General features: G+C 36.6%; 1 protein-coding gene across 2 annotated transcripts in view; it reads left to right on the plus strand.

Annotated features, from left to right (window-relative positions):
- LOC131043065 (ALBINO3-like protein 2, chloroplastic) overlaps nt 1-22735 on the plus strand; it is a 230453-nt gene that overhangs the window by 191232 nt on the left and 16486 nt on the right. For both annotated transcript variants that reach the window (XM_057976409.2, XM_057976408.2), the window contains exons 11-12: nt 8345-8462; nt 8700-8762. In XM_057976409.2, coding sequence (XP_057832392.1) covers nt 8345-8462; nt 8700-8762 — 181 coding nt within the window. The remainder of the gene's footprint in view (nt 1-8344; nt 8463-8699; nt 8763-22735) is intronic.

Raw genomic sequence — 22735 nt, forward strand, 5'->3', positions numbered from 1 at the left:
CCCATCGCAAATGGGGACCCCCTCTTTTTGCTTGTCTTTCGCTCGCTTTTGCTTTCGTTTTTAGGATTTTGCTAGTTAGTTGGTCGTCTGGATTTAGGGTCAAGCCTTAGGGTTTTAAATTTTGTCTTTTCAGGCCAAAATCCAGTCGTTTTTGAGAGCTTTTGAGCTTCCTTTTCTAGGATGCAAATTTTGAATGCAATGAATTCGCCAAAATGGTCTAATTTTCAATTGGAATGTTGATGCAGAGCTTAAATTTGTCTAAGTATTGAAAATGAAATGTGAATTTTTGTCCGATTGAATATTTTGACCAAATTTTGACTTTTTTGATTTTTGATCTTGGGCATTGGAATTGATTTGTTTTCGCCTCGTGAAGTGTTAAAATGTGAAAAATCATGTTATTTTGGCCTGTAGGAGCAAAATCGCTCCTGTCCCTCAGTGAAGGACGGGAGCTCGTTTTCAAATATTTTACTATTCCTGCAGGGTCAAGATGAATTGTGAATTGGAAGTGATGGAGAACGGCGATATCTTTCCATTGAATATAAATTGAAGATTTTCATGAGCACAGAAATGCCTCCAGGAGAAAAATCGCTCCTGTCCCTCAGTGAAGGACCGGAGCTACAAATTCAAATTTCGCCTTGTCCTTGCAAGATTTTGATGACTTAATGATTTGAGGACGTCCAAAGGAAGATGCTTTGCCAAATGAATATAATTTGAGATGCAAAAACGAAGGAGAATGACCTATATTGACCAAATCGCTCCTGTCCCTCTCCAAGGGACCAGGGCGAGGTACCTTGTAGCTCTCGTCCCTCTCCCAGGGACCAGAGCGATTTCCTTCATTATGCAAAATCCGAGCTAAAATCAAGGCAAGTTTACGTTCAAAAACAAGGAAAAACATGAGATGGACGCATTGAATACAAATTGAAGATTTTTTAGACGTCCCCGATGGTCCTAAATGTCTAGTTCGCTCCTGTCCCTCAGGAAGGGACCAGAGCGATTTTTGCCATAATTGCTTTCCTTGCAAAGTTACAGATGATGTTAAGGCATGGACGAATGGAGTGAAGAAGGACAAGTCCGTTGAATATAAATGTGGAACCTGGCAAAGTGAGGTAAAAGCTACAAAAGGAGGATCGCTCCTGTCCCTCTCCAAGGGACAAGGGCGATACAATGGTGATATTACTTCCTATGCAAGTTCAAGACGATCCAAGTCAAGACAAGGTGGCGAGGGACATTTCAAGGCGTCTTTAGCAAGCACAAACATTAAAAGGTTGTCACAATGATGAAATTCGCATCCTAGGACATAGATCGCTCCTGTCCCTCTCCAAGGGACCAGGGCGATGTTGAATGCATTGGTCATTTTGTGCAAGATTTACGTAAGAGCAAGATTTCATAATGTAATACATGGTCCAAGGCATCGTTTGAAGATAAATGCGAGAGTTTTTTAACGTCCAAACATTGCCAATCAAGGTGAAAGCTCCCATCGCTCCTGTCCCTCAGGAAGGGACCAGGGCGATCTTATCAAAACACTCACGTTCCTTCAAGATCAAAGCAAAGCGAGGTTAGGTGAGGTGAAGGACGCCGTTTGAAGGACATCACAACGAGGATCAAGGTTTAAAGTTGACAAGGTCAAGGAAAGGACATGGATCGCTCCTGTCCCTCTCCAAGGGACAAGGGCGATGATCCCTTTAATACGCCCAAAACTTCATGCGAGCAAATGGAATAAGCGCAAAAGACACGAACAAAGGATGTTATTCGCCAACAATAAAAGATCGAAGTTAAAAGATGCAAGATGGACGTGGAAGCAAGAAGATCGCTCCTGTCCTTTGGACAAGGACCAGGGCGATGTACACTCAAAAGGCACTTAAACACACATGCAAGATGATCAAATGCGAAGAACCTATCGAGATGATCGATTTTTAATGTGGAGATGAAGAAGTTGATCGTGAAAAAATGCAAAACCAAGACAAAATAATGGATCGCTCCTGTCCCTCTCCAAGGGACCAGAGCGATGAGGTACGTCCCTTTGTCTTCCAATTTTGGCGCCAAGTAAACAATTCGAATTTTCCTCAAATGCTAAATCGATTTAAAAATTGAATATCCATTTTATTTAGCATTTAATATGGCGTTATCTTTTATTAATTATTTTTTGCCTTTATTTAAAAATCGAAATTCACATTTAAAAAACGCAAGGCATTAATAATTAATTAATTAATTAATAAAAATCGATTTGGAGCGCTCAATTAAGCAAGTCGGCCTTGTTATTTTATTGCAAATCATTTAAAATCATTTTTTAAAAATGGTTTTATTTATCAAGTCGGCCTAGGGGATGAAAAGGTGTGAGCGCTATATATAAGGGGAGTGGAAATTTTCATTTTCACATAATCATTTTTACCTTTCTTCATGCGAATTGAGGAGAGGCGAATATAGTGCGAAGTGTGTTCAAGTGTGGAGTGCGAATTGCGTTGAAGACCAAAGGTGGTGCGAATTTCATTCATCCAAGGGTGGCGCTTTATACATCAAGGGTGGTGCGAACTTGAAGATTTGTTTGAGCGATTTGTCAAGGACAAATTTGAAGATCATTTAAGACCACGTCTAAGGCGATACTTGAAGATCACATTGAAATCCAAAGGTGGCGAAGTCGATTTTGAGGAGACCACATTGAAGACTATTTTACTCCTCCAATTTTCCCTAGGCGATTTTGTTCTTTTTGCATTCTAGAGTTAGCTCTCTATCGAGGTATGGCGATTTAATTATTATTGCTTTATTCATTCATCGTCATATTTCAAGTTTTGAAATTTTGATTTTTGAATTTCTCTTAGCTCAATCGTTGTTTTTTAGGAAATGATAACTCTAGAGACTTATCATGATGTTTCCTAAAAAATTTATCTCTCTTATTTACGTTATTCATTGCAAAATCTATTTCTTATAATGAAATGTTGTGTAGGTATGGCGACCCCAAAGGCGGGAGCATCCACCAGCCGCTCGGCTCTCATGAAAGAAGATCAGAAGACCGAAGAAGTGGAGACCAAGATCGTGTCCAAGTGGAGCAACATTGGAGATACAAACCTGGGGAACTTTAGCACGAAGAAGTTCCGAGAGGTCCCTTACATCGGCAAGCCTTCACCTGTCGCCCGGAGAATAATAGAGAGTGGCATCATCAAGGCGGCCGGTTTTCCTCCAGCTATTCAGTGCCACGAGTTGATGATCGAGTGTGCCCGTCACTACAATCCACAGTCCAGGACAATTGTGTCCAATGAGGGAAACACTTTGGCGTACCTTTCAGAGGAAGCCATAAGTGAGGCTTTCCATCTCCCAGAACACAGGGACATGATATACAAGAGCATTGAAGGAGCCAGATCAATGTACGATGATGATCCAGATGCTTGCCTAAGCATAATTAACAAGAACTGGCTACTCAAGAGTCGTCCCCGTCTAAGCAAGGTACCTAACACACCGCACCGGATTGATTTCCAGGAGGAATATAGAGATTTGATTACCATGCTCAACAGAGTTACAGGAGCACCTCATGCCTTCTATTTTGAGAAGTGGATGTTTTACTTCATCCAGGTGATTGTTCAAGGAAAGGGTACGATACATTGGGCTAGAATAATTAGCCATTGCTTAGACGTACAGTTGAGAAGACTCAGGGCTACTAAGTCCTTCCACATGAGTTCATACGTCATCTATGCTTTGATCAGGAGCGTTGAGTACGCAGGACTACCTCACAGAGGAGTGATTGGAAGAGGACCCGGCAAGGTCAGAGCTTGTGAATCCTATACCTACTTGCATCATCCGCCAGGAAAGAACTACAAGTTAGTCAATGATACTTTCACGATGAACATCACAAGGACGTTGCAAGGAGGGATTCACAACAGATTATCTCAAGATGCCCAGGAGTTCATCAAGAGGTACGGTGCTTGGTTCATTCAGTTTCCCAAGTTCACTTACATTAGAGTGCATGGATGTCCTTTACCTCCATACATGTTGCCGAGGTACCCGACAGACAGAATTGTGTTACTTGAAGTAACAAGGCAGTTGGCAGCATATGTGAAGGCATTCAGACACAGACATCAGAATGGAGTTCAGGTACCTATTATTTTGGGTAATTCAGTTGAGGTATGTCCTAATGTCTTAGCCATGGATGACGCAGAGAAGGAGTTAGCCTTGTATTCTTTTTCATCTTTTGCTTGGAGAGAGAGTTTTGATCCATATGGACATTTAGAGGAGACGGTCGGTAGAAGATTTAAACATGAGCACCAAATTGAAGATTTTATGATGAATCTCCTAGATGATCTTGAAGTGAAACATAAGATACATTCTAGATTGCCTTTGGATTTCATCAGGAAATGTAGGATTTACAGAGTGGCCGACCAAGCTCAGGACAACGGCAGGCACATCCAATCTTCATATGATAGAGAAAGCAAAACGATTAGTTTGAATTGGAATGAGCCCGAGGCCGTGGATTTAGATGATTTGATGGCACCAGTTTTGTCTTGTACTCGCAGATGGGTAGACGTTCAGCATCAGAAGTTGAGAGAACAAGGCATAGCTATGTCTTTTACTTTGGAAGAAAAGCCAGCCGAAGGTGGAGCAAGTGTTAGTGAGGGCAATCTCCATTCGAGAGGTTCGAAGAGAAAAGAAAGATCAGAAAAGAAAGAGCCTTCCAAGAAAAAGCAAGGTGCCAACAAAGATCAAGCACCAGGTACTTCTTCTAGACCAGAGAATAGAACAATTCGAGTAGAAGAGTCCATGGAGTCGATGGTACAAAATGACAGACAGGAGGAAGGACAGACACAGCATGTTTCATCCGATGGATCTCTCCAAGACTATGATTTAGATGATAATAATGAAATGACATCTCCTCCCAGAGAAGAAGAAATAGTACACAAAGAAATTCAAGTTCAAGAGACAAGATCGAATATCCCAGATTGGTTGAAGGAAAGATTGACCAAGGTGATCGTAATTGAGGACGAGGACAGTGCAATTGATTTAGAGAGCCTTGTTGGGCGTTCACATATGACAACAGAGAAGAGGAAGGCTACAAAGATGTCCAAGATGATTCGAGATGAGACTGGGTCTAGAAAACTGCAGATAGCTACACCGGCAGCAGATAAATATGAGGGTGAGATCCTAGCAGAGGATTATGATATACAGACTTTTGAGTTAGGACCATCCACAGCAGAGCAGACTTTAGATGATGCCACCGACACATTTGAGGCATTGAAGGACAAGTTTAGAGAAGAAGTAGAAAAGAATAGAAAGCTGGAGAGAGAGGTCGGTGCATGGAGGACATATTTCAGTCACATCAATGAACCTTTGGGACGTCAGGATCCAGTTAGATCACCAGTGCAGGCATTGCCCCTTCAATCGATCAATGAAGCAGAAAGATTCAGGAACCTGGTCCAGCGTACATGCAGTTGGATGGATAGATCTCACACAGTGGCCACAGAGTTTGTTTCAAGGATGTCGAAGATCATTCATCAGGCTATCCAAGTTCTTGAGATTATCCACAGATTGATGGCAACAGTAGCTGCATTTGCCCATACCAAGGACGTTGTCATCCCTGTCTTGAAAATAATAAGACACACATCCAGAAGAATTTTAGCGCAGGAGAGGATCTTAGAAGGTGATTCTCACAGTTTGTTTCAGTGGTCAACCTTACTCCATATAAAGAATGTTCTCTTCGAGGACATCAGTGTTAGATGTGGTCAAGTTGAGGAGGTGATCAATCCGATCCAGGACAGAGTATTTGAGGTACTTCGTACCATTCTTGGCAGAAGGATCGAGGTCGAGACAGATGTGGATATACAAGAATTTGAGGATAGAATCAAGATCATCTTTCGCAAGGACGCAGATGTTACAGATGAGCAGTATGATCAGATGTATGCCACCATGCTCCTGATTGATAGAACGAAGGAACTTGAACCTACTTGGGACGCAGCTCTTCTAGATGCATTCGATCAGGTCATTCACTTAGAAGAGAGTATCAAGAATCTTCCCGAGATTCCAATCACAGAAATCGAAGGAATCGTGACAAAATTCATTGCATATGCTAAGAAAGAGAATTGGAAAGGGAATAAGATTCTAGATGAAAGGTTGTTACAGATGACATGACATCTTATTTCTCATTGGTTGATACCTCCTAGATTTTTGTGCCAAATTTAATATTTGGCTATGTATTTAATATTGTTCAGTAAAAAGGAGGTCATTTGTAACAAACCCTAATTAGGGTTTAGGTGTCATGATCTTGTCCGTTGATTTACTTTCAATCTGGACCTTTCATTGTAACTGGGGATGCTATTTATACCCCCATTTTTCATTTCATTTGAAAATAGTTAATAGTCGAATAGTCAGATAAGAGTGAAATAGAGAGATTAGAGTTGTAAGCAATTTTATTTTGTAGCAAGATTGAGTCTTGAAGAGAGAAATTCAAGCAATTGTTGTATATGATGACTTGGAAATCAATAAAATATTGAAGTTATGGTGTTTTGTTGTAAATTTCTTAAGTTATCTTCATGGTTGTTGGATGTACTTGAATCACGCTCAATCAAATTAGTTTGTTAATTTGAAAGACTAAGTGTGGGATTTGATATTTGGTAGGATTCGCAATCCAAACCACTAGCTTCTTGCTGATTGTAGGAACGCCTTGCGTGGTCGACTGGAGAACATTTTGAGTCCTTAACCTTCAAGCATTTTCGTATCTAGGATATGTACCTTCGTAGTAGTGTCCTTGGTCTTTGATGCATTGAACATCATTATATTACCTTAGAAGATCGCACTAATTTCAATTGAGTTGTTATCTTATGGCAAAATTGAAGTTGGTTGAGTCTTGCCAAATCTCGTCCATACTAAGTCATTCATAGGGTTAGGCTAGATTAGACTTCCTTAAACCCTACCCTTTTGCTATTTTTGAAAGTTCCTTTTTAGTTTAGTAGAATCTTCGAGCCTTTGGAATCCGTAAGACGCCTTGGAGGAAACAGCAAATCACATCATACCACTAAAAAGCTTGTCCACACGTGGAGACCCCACTAAAAGAACCTTGGAGTCCATCTAACTGATCCTTTTTGCAGATCTTCAGCAGTTAGAGACTATTTTCTCAAGAGAGGATAAGATACCTATTGGTATTTTATTCTGTGTATGATTGTGTATAAAATACACGTCAACAATACCACCAAGAACAATGATGTTACTGTCTTTAACGTAATAACAGTTCTGATCTGATCTGATTGATGGTGGTGTCACTGGATGCTTTTGATTCCTTTCCTTTATATCTCTCAATGTGAGGGAGAGGTCACACCTCTTCGTTATATATGCCCTTTGGCATGAGGCGCACCCTTTCACCATTAGCACCCTTTGAAAGAGTGCAACTCTTCATTATTTCTGCCTTTTGAAAGGAACACAACCTTTCACAATCAGATCTGCACTTGTGATTCCAAATTATCCCCCCCTCAAATGAGTTCACTTCTCCCTTTTATACCTCACATTTGGGGAAGTCACAACTTATCATTTCATGCCTTTTGACCATTCATTAACTTAATCAAATTTTAAGTATATTCCTTTTTATTTTGATTTAATTTTTATGTTTATTCCTTTATATTTTAAATTTTCTTATTATTACTTACTATTAAATTATATTTCAAAGTGGGGAATATCTTATTTTGTATATAGTTGAACATTTCTATAGGTTGTGAGTTCTTCAATTGAGAGGAATTGGAACACATGCTCTTTTATCCACTTAATTAAATGCAGCCAATTGGGTGCAAAAGTATTTGTGCACTCCAACTTGCATCTCTTGTCATGTAAGAAACTTGATTACAATGACGGTGTGATGAGGAATTTGAATCTAACTGTTGAGTGTGCTGACTTAGATGATATTGTTGCGCAGCTTGCTGAAATCTCTTTAGATGAGGCAGCTTTTACATATGATGTGGCTAGTGGAAGTGAAATTGCAACTCATTATGGTTCAAATGAAATTGAACCAAATGTTGACTTTGATGCTGTAAGAGCAATATGAAGATAATTGAATATTGATTGTAATTTCCATTGTGCATTGATGTTTGACAAATCATTAAATAATTAATTTATGAGTAGTTTCTTTTTTGCCAGTTATGAGGTATATAAATATTTTGTTTATTGGCAATAATGAATATCACTGTTCTTATTTTTCAAATATATATAAAATTATAAAACAACTTAGGCTATAAGTTCAATGTAGATTAGTAATTAACTTTGATATTCAAAGAAAATAAACTTGCAAATTCTTGTGTTACTATCGTTTTTTTCTCATGTATTGTTGTAAATGTTGGTTGTATATTCGATTAATATTACTCTTCTACCTTGTCTGCAGAGTAGCTATAGAAAAGGATCCAGAAAGGTCAGAATCCTATATTGCAATGGGCACAATTCAACTGAAGAAAAAGTTATATGATGAAGCTGCTAAACAATTTGAGCTTGCTATTTCCAAGGTGTGTACGTGTGACTAAATAGATTGTCTGTTGGGTATGGTCATAAATATTGTAGTACCATGCAATGCCAGATTTCAATGTTCACTGATGATATAACATCAATGAAATTGCTGGAAATGAATCATTAATATAACAAGTTTTTGTACAGTGATTTAAACCTTTCAAACACAGTTCATTACTTATGTATTCTAGATTTTTTACATATTATAATTCAGCACCATTTGTGTTTTTTTTCAGGCTACAAGTGATAATGTTTTGGTTGCTGCACATCTATATGCTGGTAATGCACTACTATATCAGGTAAATCCCACAAGACTGCCTATTTTGCTGTGAGAGTTATAGAAATCACTTCACTTTTATTGCAAGTATCAATAATTATACACAAGATTGTCTACCCCAATAATGTTTCTCTATTTTACGATTGTGATTAATATGGTATGAAGCTTTGAGTTTGATTTTGCCGTCTTTAAAAAATAGAGTTACTGGAAACAGCACCCACCCACCCCTATTAGGCATACTGCCCTACCTAGTATGGATACAGATATGGTACGGCACAGGTACAGCGGGAAAAATGTTTCTTTCCATTTTTGAAACATTTCCATTTTTCTCACACGTGCTAGATTTTGCTGGGAAGCAATTTCTAAAAAAAGGGGGTGAATTTGGAAAGCTCTTCAGTTAACTGAAGATTTAATCCAAAGAAATCAAGATATTTTTGTTATAAATAAACCCTCACGATTTCTGTATCTGAACCCACTGTAATCATACAACGTTCAATTTCCATCAGTTTTTTGCATCATTTCAGTGAGCTCTTTCTGGAATCTGCAAGATTGTCTTGGGGTTTCTGGTCTGCATCATTTCAGCGGATACTCCCAGATGTGGGTATTTTTCCCTATCAGGTTCCTGCCCTAATTTTCCTCCATCAAGGTTCATATTGGATCTTTTGTGGCATCACATTTTTCCTTCTCTCTCGCAGGAAGTTCGATCTTAATAGTTCATTTTATATAGTTCAATTTTAAATTTTAATAGTTTAAATACTAATATTATATAGTTTTGTGATTAGGGTTTATATTAAAATTAAAACTATAAAAATCCAAGATAAATTTATCAATTTGTATTTATATCTAGTTTTTCTTATATTTATATAACTGTTTTAATAGTCGTATTGGATATATAATTTTGATGAAATTAAAAAAAGTTATATATAATATATTTATTTTGTTTTTATTAATATATTTAATTTATTGTAAATTAATGAATAGTTTACATTTTAATTTCAAATTTATTGTGCATATAGTTTGGTTGAAAGAAGAGGTAACACTTCAAGTATATCTTTGTCCATATCCCCTATTCAAAATAATCATTGTTTCCTTTGTTTATCCACAATGAGAACATCGGTTTATGACCATGTAATTATTAAACCATTTCTACCTTTATGGAAGCTAACTTTGAGAGAGCCTACAAATGCAATTCAAATTTTTGTCTCCACTACAATGAAAAGTGATTACTACCAACATTCTAGGATATCGCTATATGATTCTCCCCATAACCCTATGATTGCTACAATAGGTTGGAGCAATTGGGACTTTCCTCTTGACATCTTGAGGGGATCTGTTAAGTTTTTGTCTCAGTGGTTGCGTAAATTTCTTTTGTCATTACTCAAGGATGAGTCCAATAGTGATATCTATTTCAGCCCCTCCATACATTCCAGTTTGGAACTAGACAAGGAATACTTCTCGAGACTTAAGGAAAGACAAATGCAGTTTAAGTATGAAAATCAGATTATTGTTATCTGAGTGGCACAGCGTCAGCATGATGGTTCTAAGGTTGATTTGGAATCCTGGAATCGTTTGGAATTCAATAGTTGCTATGATCTATGATGAATATAGTAAAATTGTCCTTATAGTGTAAAGGTTTGAATTCATCAAAGGACATGTTCCCGAAGAGTTCATTGATCTTCCTATTGATGTTTTTCGAGAGATAGTTTTAACTAATGTTCAGCTGTACTATGCTATGAGCGAATGGTGCTGCAAACCTTGGGACTCAAGAAATTTTATGATGGATATGTTCAGTAACATAGAATTTCTTCATAGTGTGATAGAGTTTGTCAAACATTGTAAGTTCAGTGACAACAATGTGAAGCAACGAATATGTGTTTGTGCACTCTACAAGCTTATTTGGGATCTTGGTATCAACATGAAGATCCAAGGTTGCTTGTGGGCAAGCAAATTCAAGGAGGGGAGATTGTAATATCCCTGTCCAATTTCCGAAACAAAACAAGCAAAAGAATATTGTATGGTCGAAAGGTGTGGCAGGCCAAGGACATTTGCACCTTAATCTGATTGCAAAGTATGGATTGTTGTCAATGGAAGAAATGAAACAAGTCATCGGGTTATCTATCTTCTTATCGCTATTCAAGGGAAGATACCCCAGAACAAGCATGAAACAAACAATTTCTAAAAAGGATGACAAACATCAACGGAAATAAAGGTGACTGATAATACAAGGCAGGGACTACACTTGCATTTCAGTTTGTAATGAAGTTAGTTAATAAGAAAATAATGCAATTCCCTAAGGAGAATAGTATTAAAGCATCGATACAATAAAAGATTGTAAAACAATTGTGAATTAAGGTAGCGATTAGCCTTTGAATAGACACGTCTCTTTTAAAAGAGATATCTAATCCTAAAAGTCATGTCTCTTCAAATGATATGAAGGTATAAAAAGAGAGAGAAGTGCGTCTCTAATATGTGATAATATTCAAAGTGCTCAGTTGAGCCACCAAGATACTAAACCAGGACACATGAGGCATACACACTTTTAACAAGGACAGCTCCAGCCACATCAGACTAAGTTACATCATATTCCCTTATAGGGAGAATTCCTAAAGTTAATATAGGAATTTGCATCTTGAGATCAAACATCAGCTTGGATCCATGTAGGGACAAATACAAATATTCATTTCAGGCTTTAAGATATTAGAGTTATATTGAAAGGCATACACAAGAAAACTACACCAAGCCCATTATCACGAGGAAGTATATCACAATTGGGCATCACTAATACTAACTTATTTTCTGAATACAAATTAGTTATTCATCTAGTAAGGTGAATCATGCTGATTAAGACATTCTTGATTTCTTTATACCAAGTTTAACACTCAAGTGCAGTCAAGGGAATTTACAAGAGGTTGCAGCTATTAACTTCAAGGTATTAAGATTGAATAGACAATAATGTTGTGTACATACACTAAAACCATCCTTGTATCTATTGTCTCAATTTTTGAACTTTCAAAAAATTGACAACCCCTACAAATTTTTACTCAAAATTCGTAGTTTTCTTCTCTAAGGCACATTTTATGAGGTTTAAAACTCGTATTTGTTAATGTCAAATCATTACTGGATGTGTTTGTCATCATTGTCCAAGTTTTGGTTGGTTTTTGCTTTCATTTTCCTATCTTTTTGTGCAATTTCGGGTTTTGAGTTCCTCGCTGCAAGTAGGAACTTTTTGCTCAAACTGCAAGTTAACGTTACTTGCAGTAGGGTCTTAGAAACCCGATTGTAAGTCTTTTTGTTGCCATTATATTATTACTTGCAATCGGGTCTTTGAAACCCGATTGCAAGCATGTAACCTGGTCTCTTTTATTGCAAGTTCCTTTTACTTGTAATCAGGCCTCCAAAACTTGATTCAAAGTTGATATTGCAAGAATTTTAAATACTTTTGCACTTCTAATTGGGCCCTAGAGACCCAATTGCAAGAGGTTTCAATGCATGTAAGGATAGTAAACGAAAGCTAGTGCTGTCATATGTTGATGACAGTAGTGATGTAAATTGAAAAGAGTACAATGTCATAAGCACAGAGAGAACTTCTCCTGAAGAATCAGTATTACCCCAAGCAACAAGATGAGATTAGAGTTCATTGGCAAAGGACATAAGAACTATCAATGATGCAAGTTGATGTTCCTGGACAAATATCCTCATCAATCTTGAATACATCAAGTGCCTACATCTTGTAGCAACATGAAGACCTCTTAGACAGAGGATGATGCAAATAGTGTCATGTCTCAGACACTTAGATTAGTTTCAATTATGCATATGTAATTTCCCTTTGGCAAATTACATGTAATGTCAAAAATTGTAATTGCAGGTAGTCACATTATTTGTATTTTTGTAACTTGTAATTACATGTAAACAAATTACAAGTTGAAAGACAATAGGACTGTAATTTGGAATAATTAAAAGTTAATTAGAATGCTCCCATGTTTTTCTCACAGCTCCCCTCCTATATATTGGAGGGTGCTCTATGTAATTTTTATCTTTTTGACAAGCAAGAAAACTCTGCAGAAATTTACAGCAATAAAAAATTTGAGTTTTATACTTGTAAATTGAATTCTCGACCAATATTAGGTGAATATTTGAGTTTCATATTTTGGGTTGAAGCTTTGTTCATATATCTCTTGTGTTCGTATGTCATAGTGATATACTTCTTTGTATATATTTGAGATTCTAGTGAGGTTGTTGAAAAAGAGCTTTAATTTGATTTCTTGCAGACTTTGTGTTGCAAATATCGAGGATTAAATTATCATAGCTAAGTGTTCATAATAGAGAGAGATTATAAGACTTTGTGCTTGTAGTTACTCCTAGTTATAGTATTTTAGAGGTGCATCATATCAACAGACTATGAGCTGTTGTAAGTTGTACATTGTTCCTAGTTATAGTATTTTAGAGGTGCATCATATCAACAGACTATGAGCTGTTGTAAGCTGTACATTGTTATCATACTAATCATTCTGAAAGGTAGATAGACAGTGGACAGATGAAGATTTTGAACTTTGCTTCTACATTCCCATCCCGGGGAAGTGACGGAAGACTTTGCGCTTTCATGGAAACTTTGCTTCCTTTCATATAAAGTATGTTTACTTTTCTTGAAAGTTCTTAATTTTTGTGTTTGTTACTTTAGTTGCTGTTTATTTTTGGAAAGAGAAGAATATTATCTTTTCTGAAAAAAGAGAAAAGGATGGTTGTCCCACCCAAGTTAGTTTAGTGTTTAGTTTGTAATAATAGGAAAGGGTGAGACTTACCCTAAAATTAGGAGGGTTTTTAAGTCACACATTGTGGTTGAAACCACAATTTTGCATGCCTCCCCAGGTGTACAAATTTATAAATCTTCTAAAACCTAGAATTTGCATTATAACTCTTAGCGATCTAAAACCACTCAAACATCCTACTAATATATACATGAAATATAACTTAAAGTATAAGAAAGTAAAAATATATATTGAAATGTTATATTTCATGTATACATTATAATGAAGAAAATTAAGAATAACTTGAATACAAGGATGCCATTTTCATAAAATTTTCACCTTTTTTTGCTTTAGGACCAAGTTTCTAAGTGTGGGCTATGGGAGACTCCTAAGCGTCTCGTTGTCCCCGCCATCTCCATCGTCCTAGTGGTAGTGGCAGTTCAGTGGGAAGACGTCCCCACCCTGTCCTAGCGTCTTGGGGATGTCCATATCCTCGAAATGGGGGGAAAGGGGGGGGGGGGGACACATCCCTATGGTGTATTTGTCATCAATCATGATCAATCAATGTAGAGCTTTTGGATGCAACTATGTTAGCGAGTTTTTTACCATTAACATTTCGGATCACACTCTCTGATCCATCATCAGGATGTGTGAGAGCTCAAGGAGATGAAATGTTTGTTGCAAACCAAAAAACACCCTTAAAAAGAAGAGAGGAGGAAGTGAAGAAAGGGAAGACTACATGAAAACAAGGAGTGCAACAAACATTTCATCTCTGTTGAGCTCTCATACATCCTGAAGATGGATCTGAGAGTGTGATCTGAAACGTTGATGGTAAAAAATTCGCTAACACAATCAAATTCGAAAGCTCTACATTGATTTACTATGGATTGTGGAAATTTGATATCATTAATCATGATCAAGTTAATGTGTTCCTGCATGAATAAAAGCATGCATTAACTCCTACCTAGCAACATCAACCTTTCATGGGGCTTCAAGTCAAGAAGATTCATAGAAAATATAGCCTCTACCCTGCCAGGGGTAAGATCTCTCAAATCATATCAAAGCTATAGTGTAGTTTAATTCCTACTTGAGGTTTGACTTGGGCAAACTCCTATTTAGCACAACACTTTTCCCCTCTTTTTTGTGTGTAGGTTATAGATATAATAGCCGAGAGTTGCAAAGTTGTTGAGTAGATTGAGATATATAGTTCTAGATTTTGAATAGACGAAAAAATCTAGTCTATGCCACTTTGCACATGCGACCAACACTTTTTAGCTGAATTTTGAAGGGAGTAATTTGTAAGGCATCCTGATTTGGAATTAAAAATTTTAGCTGATAGAAACACCTCCAATTCTAGGGCACCTAGCATACACGACCGACATTTTAAGGCTCGGATTTCAGTGATAGTGTCCTCTCTTTATCTCATTCCCAAATCTTGTTCTGTTTATGTTGAATCTTGTCATTTTCCTAGCATTCTACCTAGTTCTTGCATCATTTCTCATTCCAAAGTTCAAACATATCCAATCATATCAATCAAAAAGAGAACAATTAATCACAAGTGCTATCCTAAAGGATTTAAGGTAAGCCTAGTTGATTGTTCTCCAATGAATGTAAGGATTGGAAATGATTTCTAGTTTGCATGCCTAAGCTAATAAACCCATTTATTACATTTCAAAAAAATATATCATCCAAGTAAAAATGTTACTAATTGATAAAAAAGTGAAACTATTTCTCATAACCGATAGTGTCAAATAGACATGAATTATGCATTTTCAAAGATTTTAAGTACAAAACCAAGTCACATTGAAAAGCTTTGCTATTAAACCAAACCTTCAAATTTAGTCAAAGTATTGACTCATAAAGTGGGAGCAGAAGATAGACACAAAACACATGTAGTATAAATATGCATAATATCAGAGTAAGTATACAGAATCACAATGGCCAAGATTTTGATGTCTCAAAGATTGCCCATCTTGGTGCAATACTGGGTTACTATAAACATCAGGCTGACGTTTTTACGCAGCCAAGGGCTTTTGTATTACAACTTGAGAGACCGATAAAATGTTATGAAGACAAAGATGACCTAAACATAACATTACCTCTTCACTTCTCCTAATGAGAATATGTTTAAAAACAATGAAATTATAGCATTATGATATTCATCAAGTAAGCAATGATATGTAATGTCCCCTAATTAGTTATACTTTAAATTAAGCTAAATTTGCCCAAATCGAAAAATAGGCAATTAAGGTTATGGGAGTACCTTCGTATATTGTCTTCCTGCAACACAAAATTAGTGAACATGTATGAAGCAATACTTATAAACTAAAACATATGCTAGTGAATTAGATTGAATGATAGAAATTTTAATGTAATAATTACCATTGGTATTATATTAGTTAGATGAGATCAGATTGTAGGTTAGTTGCCATTCTTTATTATCCAATTTCTTAGTAGACTAGGGTAGGCTAGCTAGGTAGGGTGTCCAAGAGATCCTCCATCCTAGGCCCAAGAGCAGATGCTACATCCCCCTTGGCTCCATATGGCAGGTGTTAAGCATCTTTCATGGAGTGGCATACCCAGGGAGGTATCCTACCGCCGTTCCCCTTCATCACAACCACCGTCCCTCTTAAGCCCAAGAGTAGATGTTACACCCCTGTTGGATCCATGTGGCAGGTGTTAGGCATCCACTATGGAGTGGCGTACTTAAGAGAGAGTCCCTCATATACAATGAACCATTTGTGATATTCTATTGAAGTTATATTTGTTATTCAATTCATCTCTTTATGGTAACCAATTATATCTGACATAATTATCATATTTCATTATATTACATTAGTGCCTTGTATTAGATTGTTGTCAATGTTTTCTGTTAGTATTACTTTGTATCAGTATTAATCATTTATTGTCATTATTCCATTACAATCAATACATTATTCCTTATATTATTAGTATTATATGAATTTATAGTATTACAATAATTTGTGCAAACTGAATTTGATTGCATTATGTATTCTTGGATTTACATGCAGATATGTGTGTGTGTGTTATATTTCTAATTGTATTGTAATTTAAATGTTGTTTAAATAATTATATATAATTTGCCTTTCCAGCTTACATTATATTAATTGTCATTAATTTGATTAAGAATATCCACCTTAAATTAATATCCATTGATGCACATATAGTATTTTAATATATATAATATACTGCTGATATATTTTAATTTTAACTTAGAAATACCTGTCACTGCTCTTACTCTTCTTTCTTATCCTTGCTAGCAGTGTTGAAAATTCCTTTATATCTCTCCATTTGAGTGAGAGGTCACAACTCTTCATCATATATGCCCTTTGGCAAGAGACACACCATTTCCCATTAGCACCCTTTGAAAGAATGCAACTCTTCAATATTCCTAACCTTTGAAAGGGACACAACCTTTCACAATCAGATCTGCACTTCTGATTTCCCAAGTTTATCCCCCTTCAAATGTGATGTAGGATCATCCTCGGTTCATGGCAATCTTGCATCAACCAAAAATATTTCCTTTTTCTTTTGCAGTTTCAACATTTCTTTCTGTATGTACCGGTTTTGGCTCACCGGAACCTATGGAGTTGGATTCTACTTGGAGACTTGATCATCCTTCTTATTTATAGACTGCATCACTTTTGGATCATTTTCCGGCAAGATATCACTATCAGTTTTCCATGGCAGTTTCTTGTTATCGATTGCTTGGACCTATTTTGAGCGATCTACCGAAACCCCTTCCGAAGCTTGCGGAGCCTTGAGCGTTGATTACAATGTTCCTTGGCATGTGGCAGACCTTTTCCCACGATCTACACTTCATCTTTTGAATTTTCCGAAGGATTCTCTTGGCGGAGGCCGACCTTGTTGGTTTTACACGTTAGGTCTTGTTCTTCGGGTTTTGATCCCTTTTTGGGCCGACCGGATTCCCTTGTATCGTATATATCATTGTAATTGGGCATTAGAAGGCATTGATAAGTTTAGAGATAAAACTTAGAAGATAGATCTTTAGATTCAAGGTCTCGGTTGTGACCTATTTTGTATGTTCTAGCAGGTCTCTGTGTTGGTTTATGTAACCCAAACGATTACCGGTTGATTGTATTCAGATTTCATGATATAATTCTATTTGTTCCGTATTGCCTCCATCATCTCCTTGTGTTTCTGTTGTGTTTACTCTTGCTGACCAGTTAGGACAGATCTCTTTGAGGTTTCTCCTTACCCGATTAATCTTGAATTTTTGAGCTAGCCGATTTATTCCCTGTAAAAATCCCGATTCATGAAAAAATCATGGACCAAGTGTTGACCCAATTTTCAAAGATTTTTTGCATTTAAATTAGGTTAAAATAATGTTAAAAACCCCAAAAATGGCAAAAAAGTGAAAAAAATCACTGTAAAAACTTGCAAAACCATAGAAAAATGCATGAAATTACTAAATTGCTTAGAAATAGGGTTGGTCTGAGACAAAATCAGAGTCAATGTGGAATCAACGTTGAAAAAGTTTGTTATTGTCCATTTTCGGAGGGTTCATCATTCCCCACACTTGTTCAAACCCACGAGCTCAACAACCCAACAAAGGTAGAAAGCCCACGAGCTCAATGGCCTAGTAGGGGTTTGAACCTTGGTGGCTACCTCACCAATGGAGTTTTTCTATCACAACACCATGCGTTCAAAGACATATTTCATAAATGTAGATATAGATATATGATTTTTAATTTATAATTGATATAGTTAATTTTTTCTCAAACAAAGACATACAATTCATTATGTAAACAATATATCTAAAGTGCTCCACGAAATAAATCTGAATGACAACAAACAAGCTTACATAGTTGTAATAAAAGAGCCTCCAACACACAATCATTAAAATTTGTCTCTACCTAAAATAGTAGTTGCAAGCTAGGTATTGCCAAAACCAGTGGCTTGCTAATCTTTTACTTCAGCTAAACAAATGCCTTTTGTTGAATTCTACCACATATAAAAGACTTACCAATTGCCATCAGGGAATATAAAACATTGCAAATATGGAATATGATTTGATAAGCTTTCTCAAATATTGAACTACCCCTAGAAAACTCCTTGCCTCAATCACAATGAAAGTCTTGGATCACTTCAAAATGGATTCCACTTTTACTAAACTCCTAACGATTGTTGGATCTTTGTCTGATAAATTTTGATCTCAGCTACTTCATAGACTTAGCTAATCTTTGATTTCAGACTTAGACAACTATTTGGTGTATTTGGTGACTGCCCTTTTAAGAAAGTTAAATGAATATTTGCCTATGTGTAATCAGCAATATGAATATAAACAACAAAAATCTATTTTCTACAATTCATGGGTTAAACTTCTTGTCTCAATCACAATGAAAGTCTTGGATCACTTCAAAATGGCTTACACTTTTACTAAATTCCTAGCAATAGTTGGATCTCTGTCTGATAAATTTTGATCTCAGCTACTTCATAGACTTAGCTAATACCCCTAGAAAACTCCTTGCCTCAATCACAATGAAAGTCTTGGATCACTTCAAAATGGCTTTTTCCACTTTTACTAAATTCCTAACAATAGTTGGATCTCAGTCTGATAAATTTTGATCTCAGCTACTTCATAGACTTAATTAATCTTTGATCTCTGACTTAGACAACTATTTGGTGTATTTGGTGACTGCCCTTTTAAAAAGTTACATGAATATTTGCCTATGTAATCAGCAACATGAATATAAAGTATAAACAATAAAATCTATTTTCTACAATTCATGGGTTAAACTCTATTTTATTTTCTCTTTATATCTCTATGCTATGGAAATACCCTTAAGTTATTTGGTGACTGCCCTCTTAAAAAGTTAACTGATTATTTGCCTATGTAATCAGTAATATGAATATAAACAACAAAAAATTATTTTCTACAATTCATAGGTTAAACTCTATTTTATTCGCTCTTTATATCTTTATGCTATGGAAATGCCCTGAAATTATTTAAAAAAATAGTTTCTCTTTTTCTACAACTTTTAATGTTTTTTTTAAATCCGATTTTTTCTCGATTTTTCGCCGTTTTTTCAAAAAATCTTATACTTTTGGTTTGCCAATTTTTTCCCTAAACGATTTTTGCTACTATGGTATAAACCTTTGAGAGTATCGGTTAGACCTCGGGAGGATATAAGCATGGATTTCATACTAGGATTGCCTAAGACATAGAGAGGGAATGATTCAATATTTGTGGTGGTGGATAGATTCTCTAAGATGACTCATTTCATACCTTGTAAGAAGACATCAGATGCAGTGCATGTAGTAGACCTATTTTTCAAGGAAATAGTGAGATTGCATGGATTACCTAAGAGCATAGTTTCAGACAAAGACACCAAGTTTGCTGGTTACTTTTGGAGAACACTTTGGAAGAAGATGAAGGCAGATTTGCAGTTCAGTTCTACTTTTCATCCACAGACTGATGGACAAACAGAGGTAGTGAATCGGAGCTTGGGAAATTTACTGAGATGTCTAGTTGGAGATAAAATTGGAAGTCGGGATTTGATTTTATCACAAGCAGAGTTTGCCTACAATAATTCAGTAAATAAGAGTACCGGAAAAACACCTTTTGAGATAGTTACCGGAGTACATCCGAGAGGGATATCAGAATTAAGGGATATTAGCAGTGATGACCGGAGAAGTTCAAAAGCAGAGGATTTTGCAGATCACATGGCAGCCTTGCATAATCAGGTTAAACAACATTTGGAGGACATGAACAACAAAGATAAGGAAAAGGCAAATGAGAAAAGGAGACATAAGGAATTTGAAGTTGGTGATGAAGTGATGGTGTATCTGAGAAAAGAGAGATTCCCGGTTGGAACCTATAACAAGTTGCAGATGAAGTTTGGACCCTGTAAAATCTTGAGGAAATTCAGTTCTGGAAATGCATATGGAGTTACTGGATAGTCTGAGTATTTCACCAATGTTCAATATTGCAGACCTTCATGAGTATCATAAACCAGGATTCAGTGAAGACAACATAGCAGACTTTGAGAAACAGTTGCCCCGGAAGGAACCAGATCAGATTGAAGACATTTTGGACAGTAGGATTGGGTGCAGTACCTGGAGCAGTCAGTATCAAGAGTGCCTGGTGAAGTGGAAAGGCGGACCAGTGGAGGATTCATCTTGGATTTCTCAGGCAGAGGTAGACCACCTTGGTTTTCCTTTGACCCTAGCAAAGTGAGGGGCTCACTTTTTCAACAACCCCGGATTTTCTGATGCAGGAGCATCCTTGGTTCATGGCAATCTTGCATCAACCAAAAATATTTCCTTTTTGTTTTGGCTTTCTGTTTTGCAGTTTCAGCATTTCTTTATATATGTACCGGTTTTGGCTCACCGGAACCTATGGAGTTGGATTCTACTTGAAGACTTGATCATCCTTCTTATTTCCAGATTGTAACACTTTTGGATCATTTTCCGACAAGATATCGCTAATGGTTTTCCATGTCAGTATTAGAATAATATCTTTCTCTTTTTGTTATTAATGGTCATTTAAGTTGTTTCTAATTTCACCTCTAGTTAATGATTGTTTCTTTTAGAAACATCATCTTTGTAACTCTATTTAAAGGAGCTTTGTCTCCTTGATTAATTGAACAACATCGATTCTTTGAAATCCATATGCTTTTGCATCTATATTATGGTATCAGAGCCTTGGTTATTTTCGAAATAATTTTTCAATTAAAAATTCGTCATGAATTTTTAACAAGTTTTTTTGAAAATTTTCTTTGTTTTTCGAAATTGCTACTTTGGCAGTTCGTTTTGGCTGCAGCTACTAGGGTTTTCTCGCTATTTTCTACCCTCTCCCATGACCCGTCTCTCTTGCATTTCGCGCAACCATGCGACTTTTCTGCCTATAGATTTTTTTTTCTACCATTTTTGGACGAAAATCTGCATTTTCGGCTAGGGTTTTGACCCTCCAGATTCAGTCGAAATTTTTTTCTGAGCACCAATTCATGGTGGGTTTTTCGAGATCTCAACTGGGTCGTTGTTAGAATTTTCTGGGTGCTTTGATTTTCATGCCTTGATTTTTGAGCCAGCGAATCCAAATCCCAACAGCAGATTCTTTCTAGGTTTTTCGCAAAGATTTTTGGGTTGTCTTCGGATTTTTCTGGCCCTATCCTGCTACCCGTCTCTCCTGCATTTTGCGCAACCACGTGACTTTCCCGCTTGCAGTTTTTTTTTTTGCCATTTTTGGACGGAAATCTGCATTTTCAGCTAGGGTTTTGACCCTCCAGATTCAGTCAATTTTTTTTTTTGAGCACAGATTCATGGTGGGTTTTTCGAGATCTCAAGTGGGTCGTCTTCAAATTTTTTTGGGTCAATCGAAATTTTTTTTCTTGAAATTTGTACCCATCGTACTTCATTTTTTGAAGTTTGTACCTGCATCTGCCTCTGTTTTTGCATTGGAATTCAAATTTTTTGAATTTTGTGTCGGCTCCTCTTCCCAGTTTTTCATTTTTCGTGCATTGGGAAACGTTGAAGATGGCGTCATTGACCAACTTGATGTTGGAAGGCAATCAGGTTTTGTGCACTTAGCATCTTCTTAGTACCTCATTTTTCGTGCCTCGAAAAGCGTGAAGATTGCTTATGGGCATCGATGCTTGTTTCGGTTTTTAATATTTTTTTACCTAAAAAAAATTCTGATGGGTTTTAATATTTTTTTCCCTTGAAAAAATCTGTGGGTTTTAATAATTGTCCTAAAAAATTATCTGTGGGTTTTTAAATATTTTTTGTTCTTGTAAAAAAATAAAAAAATCATGAGGGTTTATGATTTTTTCCTCAAAAATTGTACTTTGCTACAGTCTGTTTTTCGTCGCACCTGGAGTTGTTGTGCGAACATCTGCCCTAGTCTCTTATTTGCAGTCTATTTTCGGGCATCGCTCATCTGCAATAGTTTGGAGGGTTTGCCGATTTTTTCCTCAAAATCGTGACAACTATTCTTGGTGTGTCTCTGGTTATAGGGAGGGACAGTTCTCCAACATCAGGTTGGACGGTTGGTGTTGTTTTGGGTATCTCCAGAAGTTCTGCAATTTCTGGGAGGGTTGGTGGCAAACTCATCTCAAGTGGCAGAGTTAGTGGCAGGCTCTTGTCTTCTGTTGCAGCATGTTCTGAGAAGAAGGGGGCAACCTTCTCTGTTATTTCTCTTGGTAGTTAGAACGATGACCATTAAGGGAGGGTATTAGACTAATATCTTTCTCTTTGTATTATTAAT

Source organism: Cryptomeria japonica, chromosome 7 (genome assembly GCF_030272615.1).
Source record: "Cryptomeria japonica chromosome 7, Sugi_1.0, whole genome shotgun sequence".
Taxonomy (NCBI): domain Eukaryota; kingdom Viridiplantae; phylum Streptophyta; class Pinopsida; order Cupressales; family Cupressaceae; genus Cryptomeria; species Cryptomeria japonica.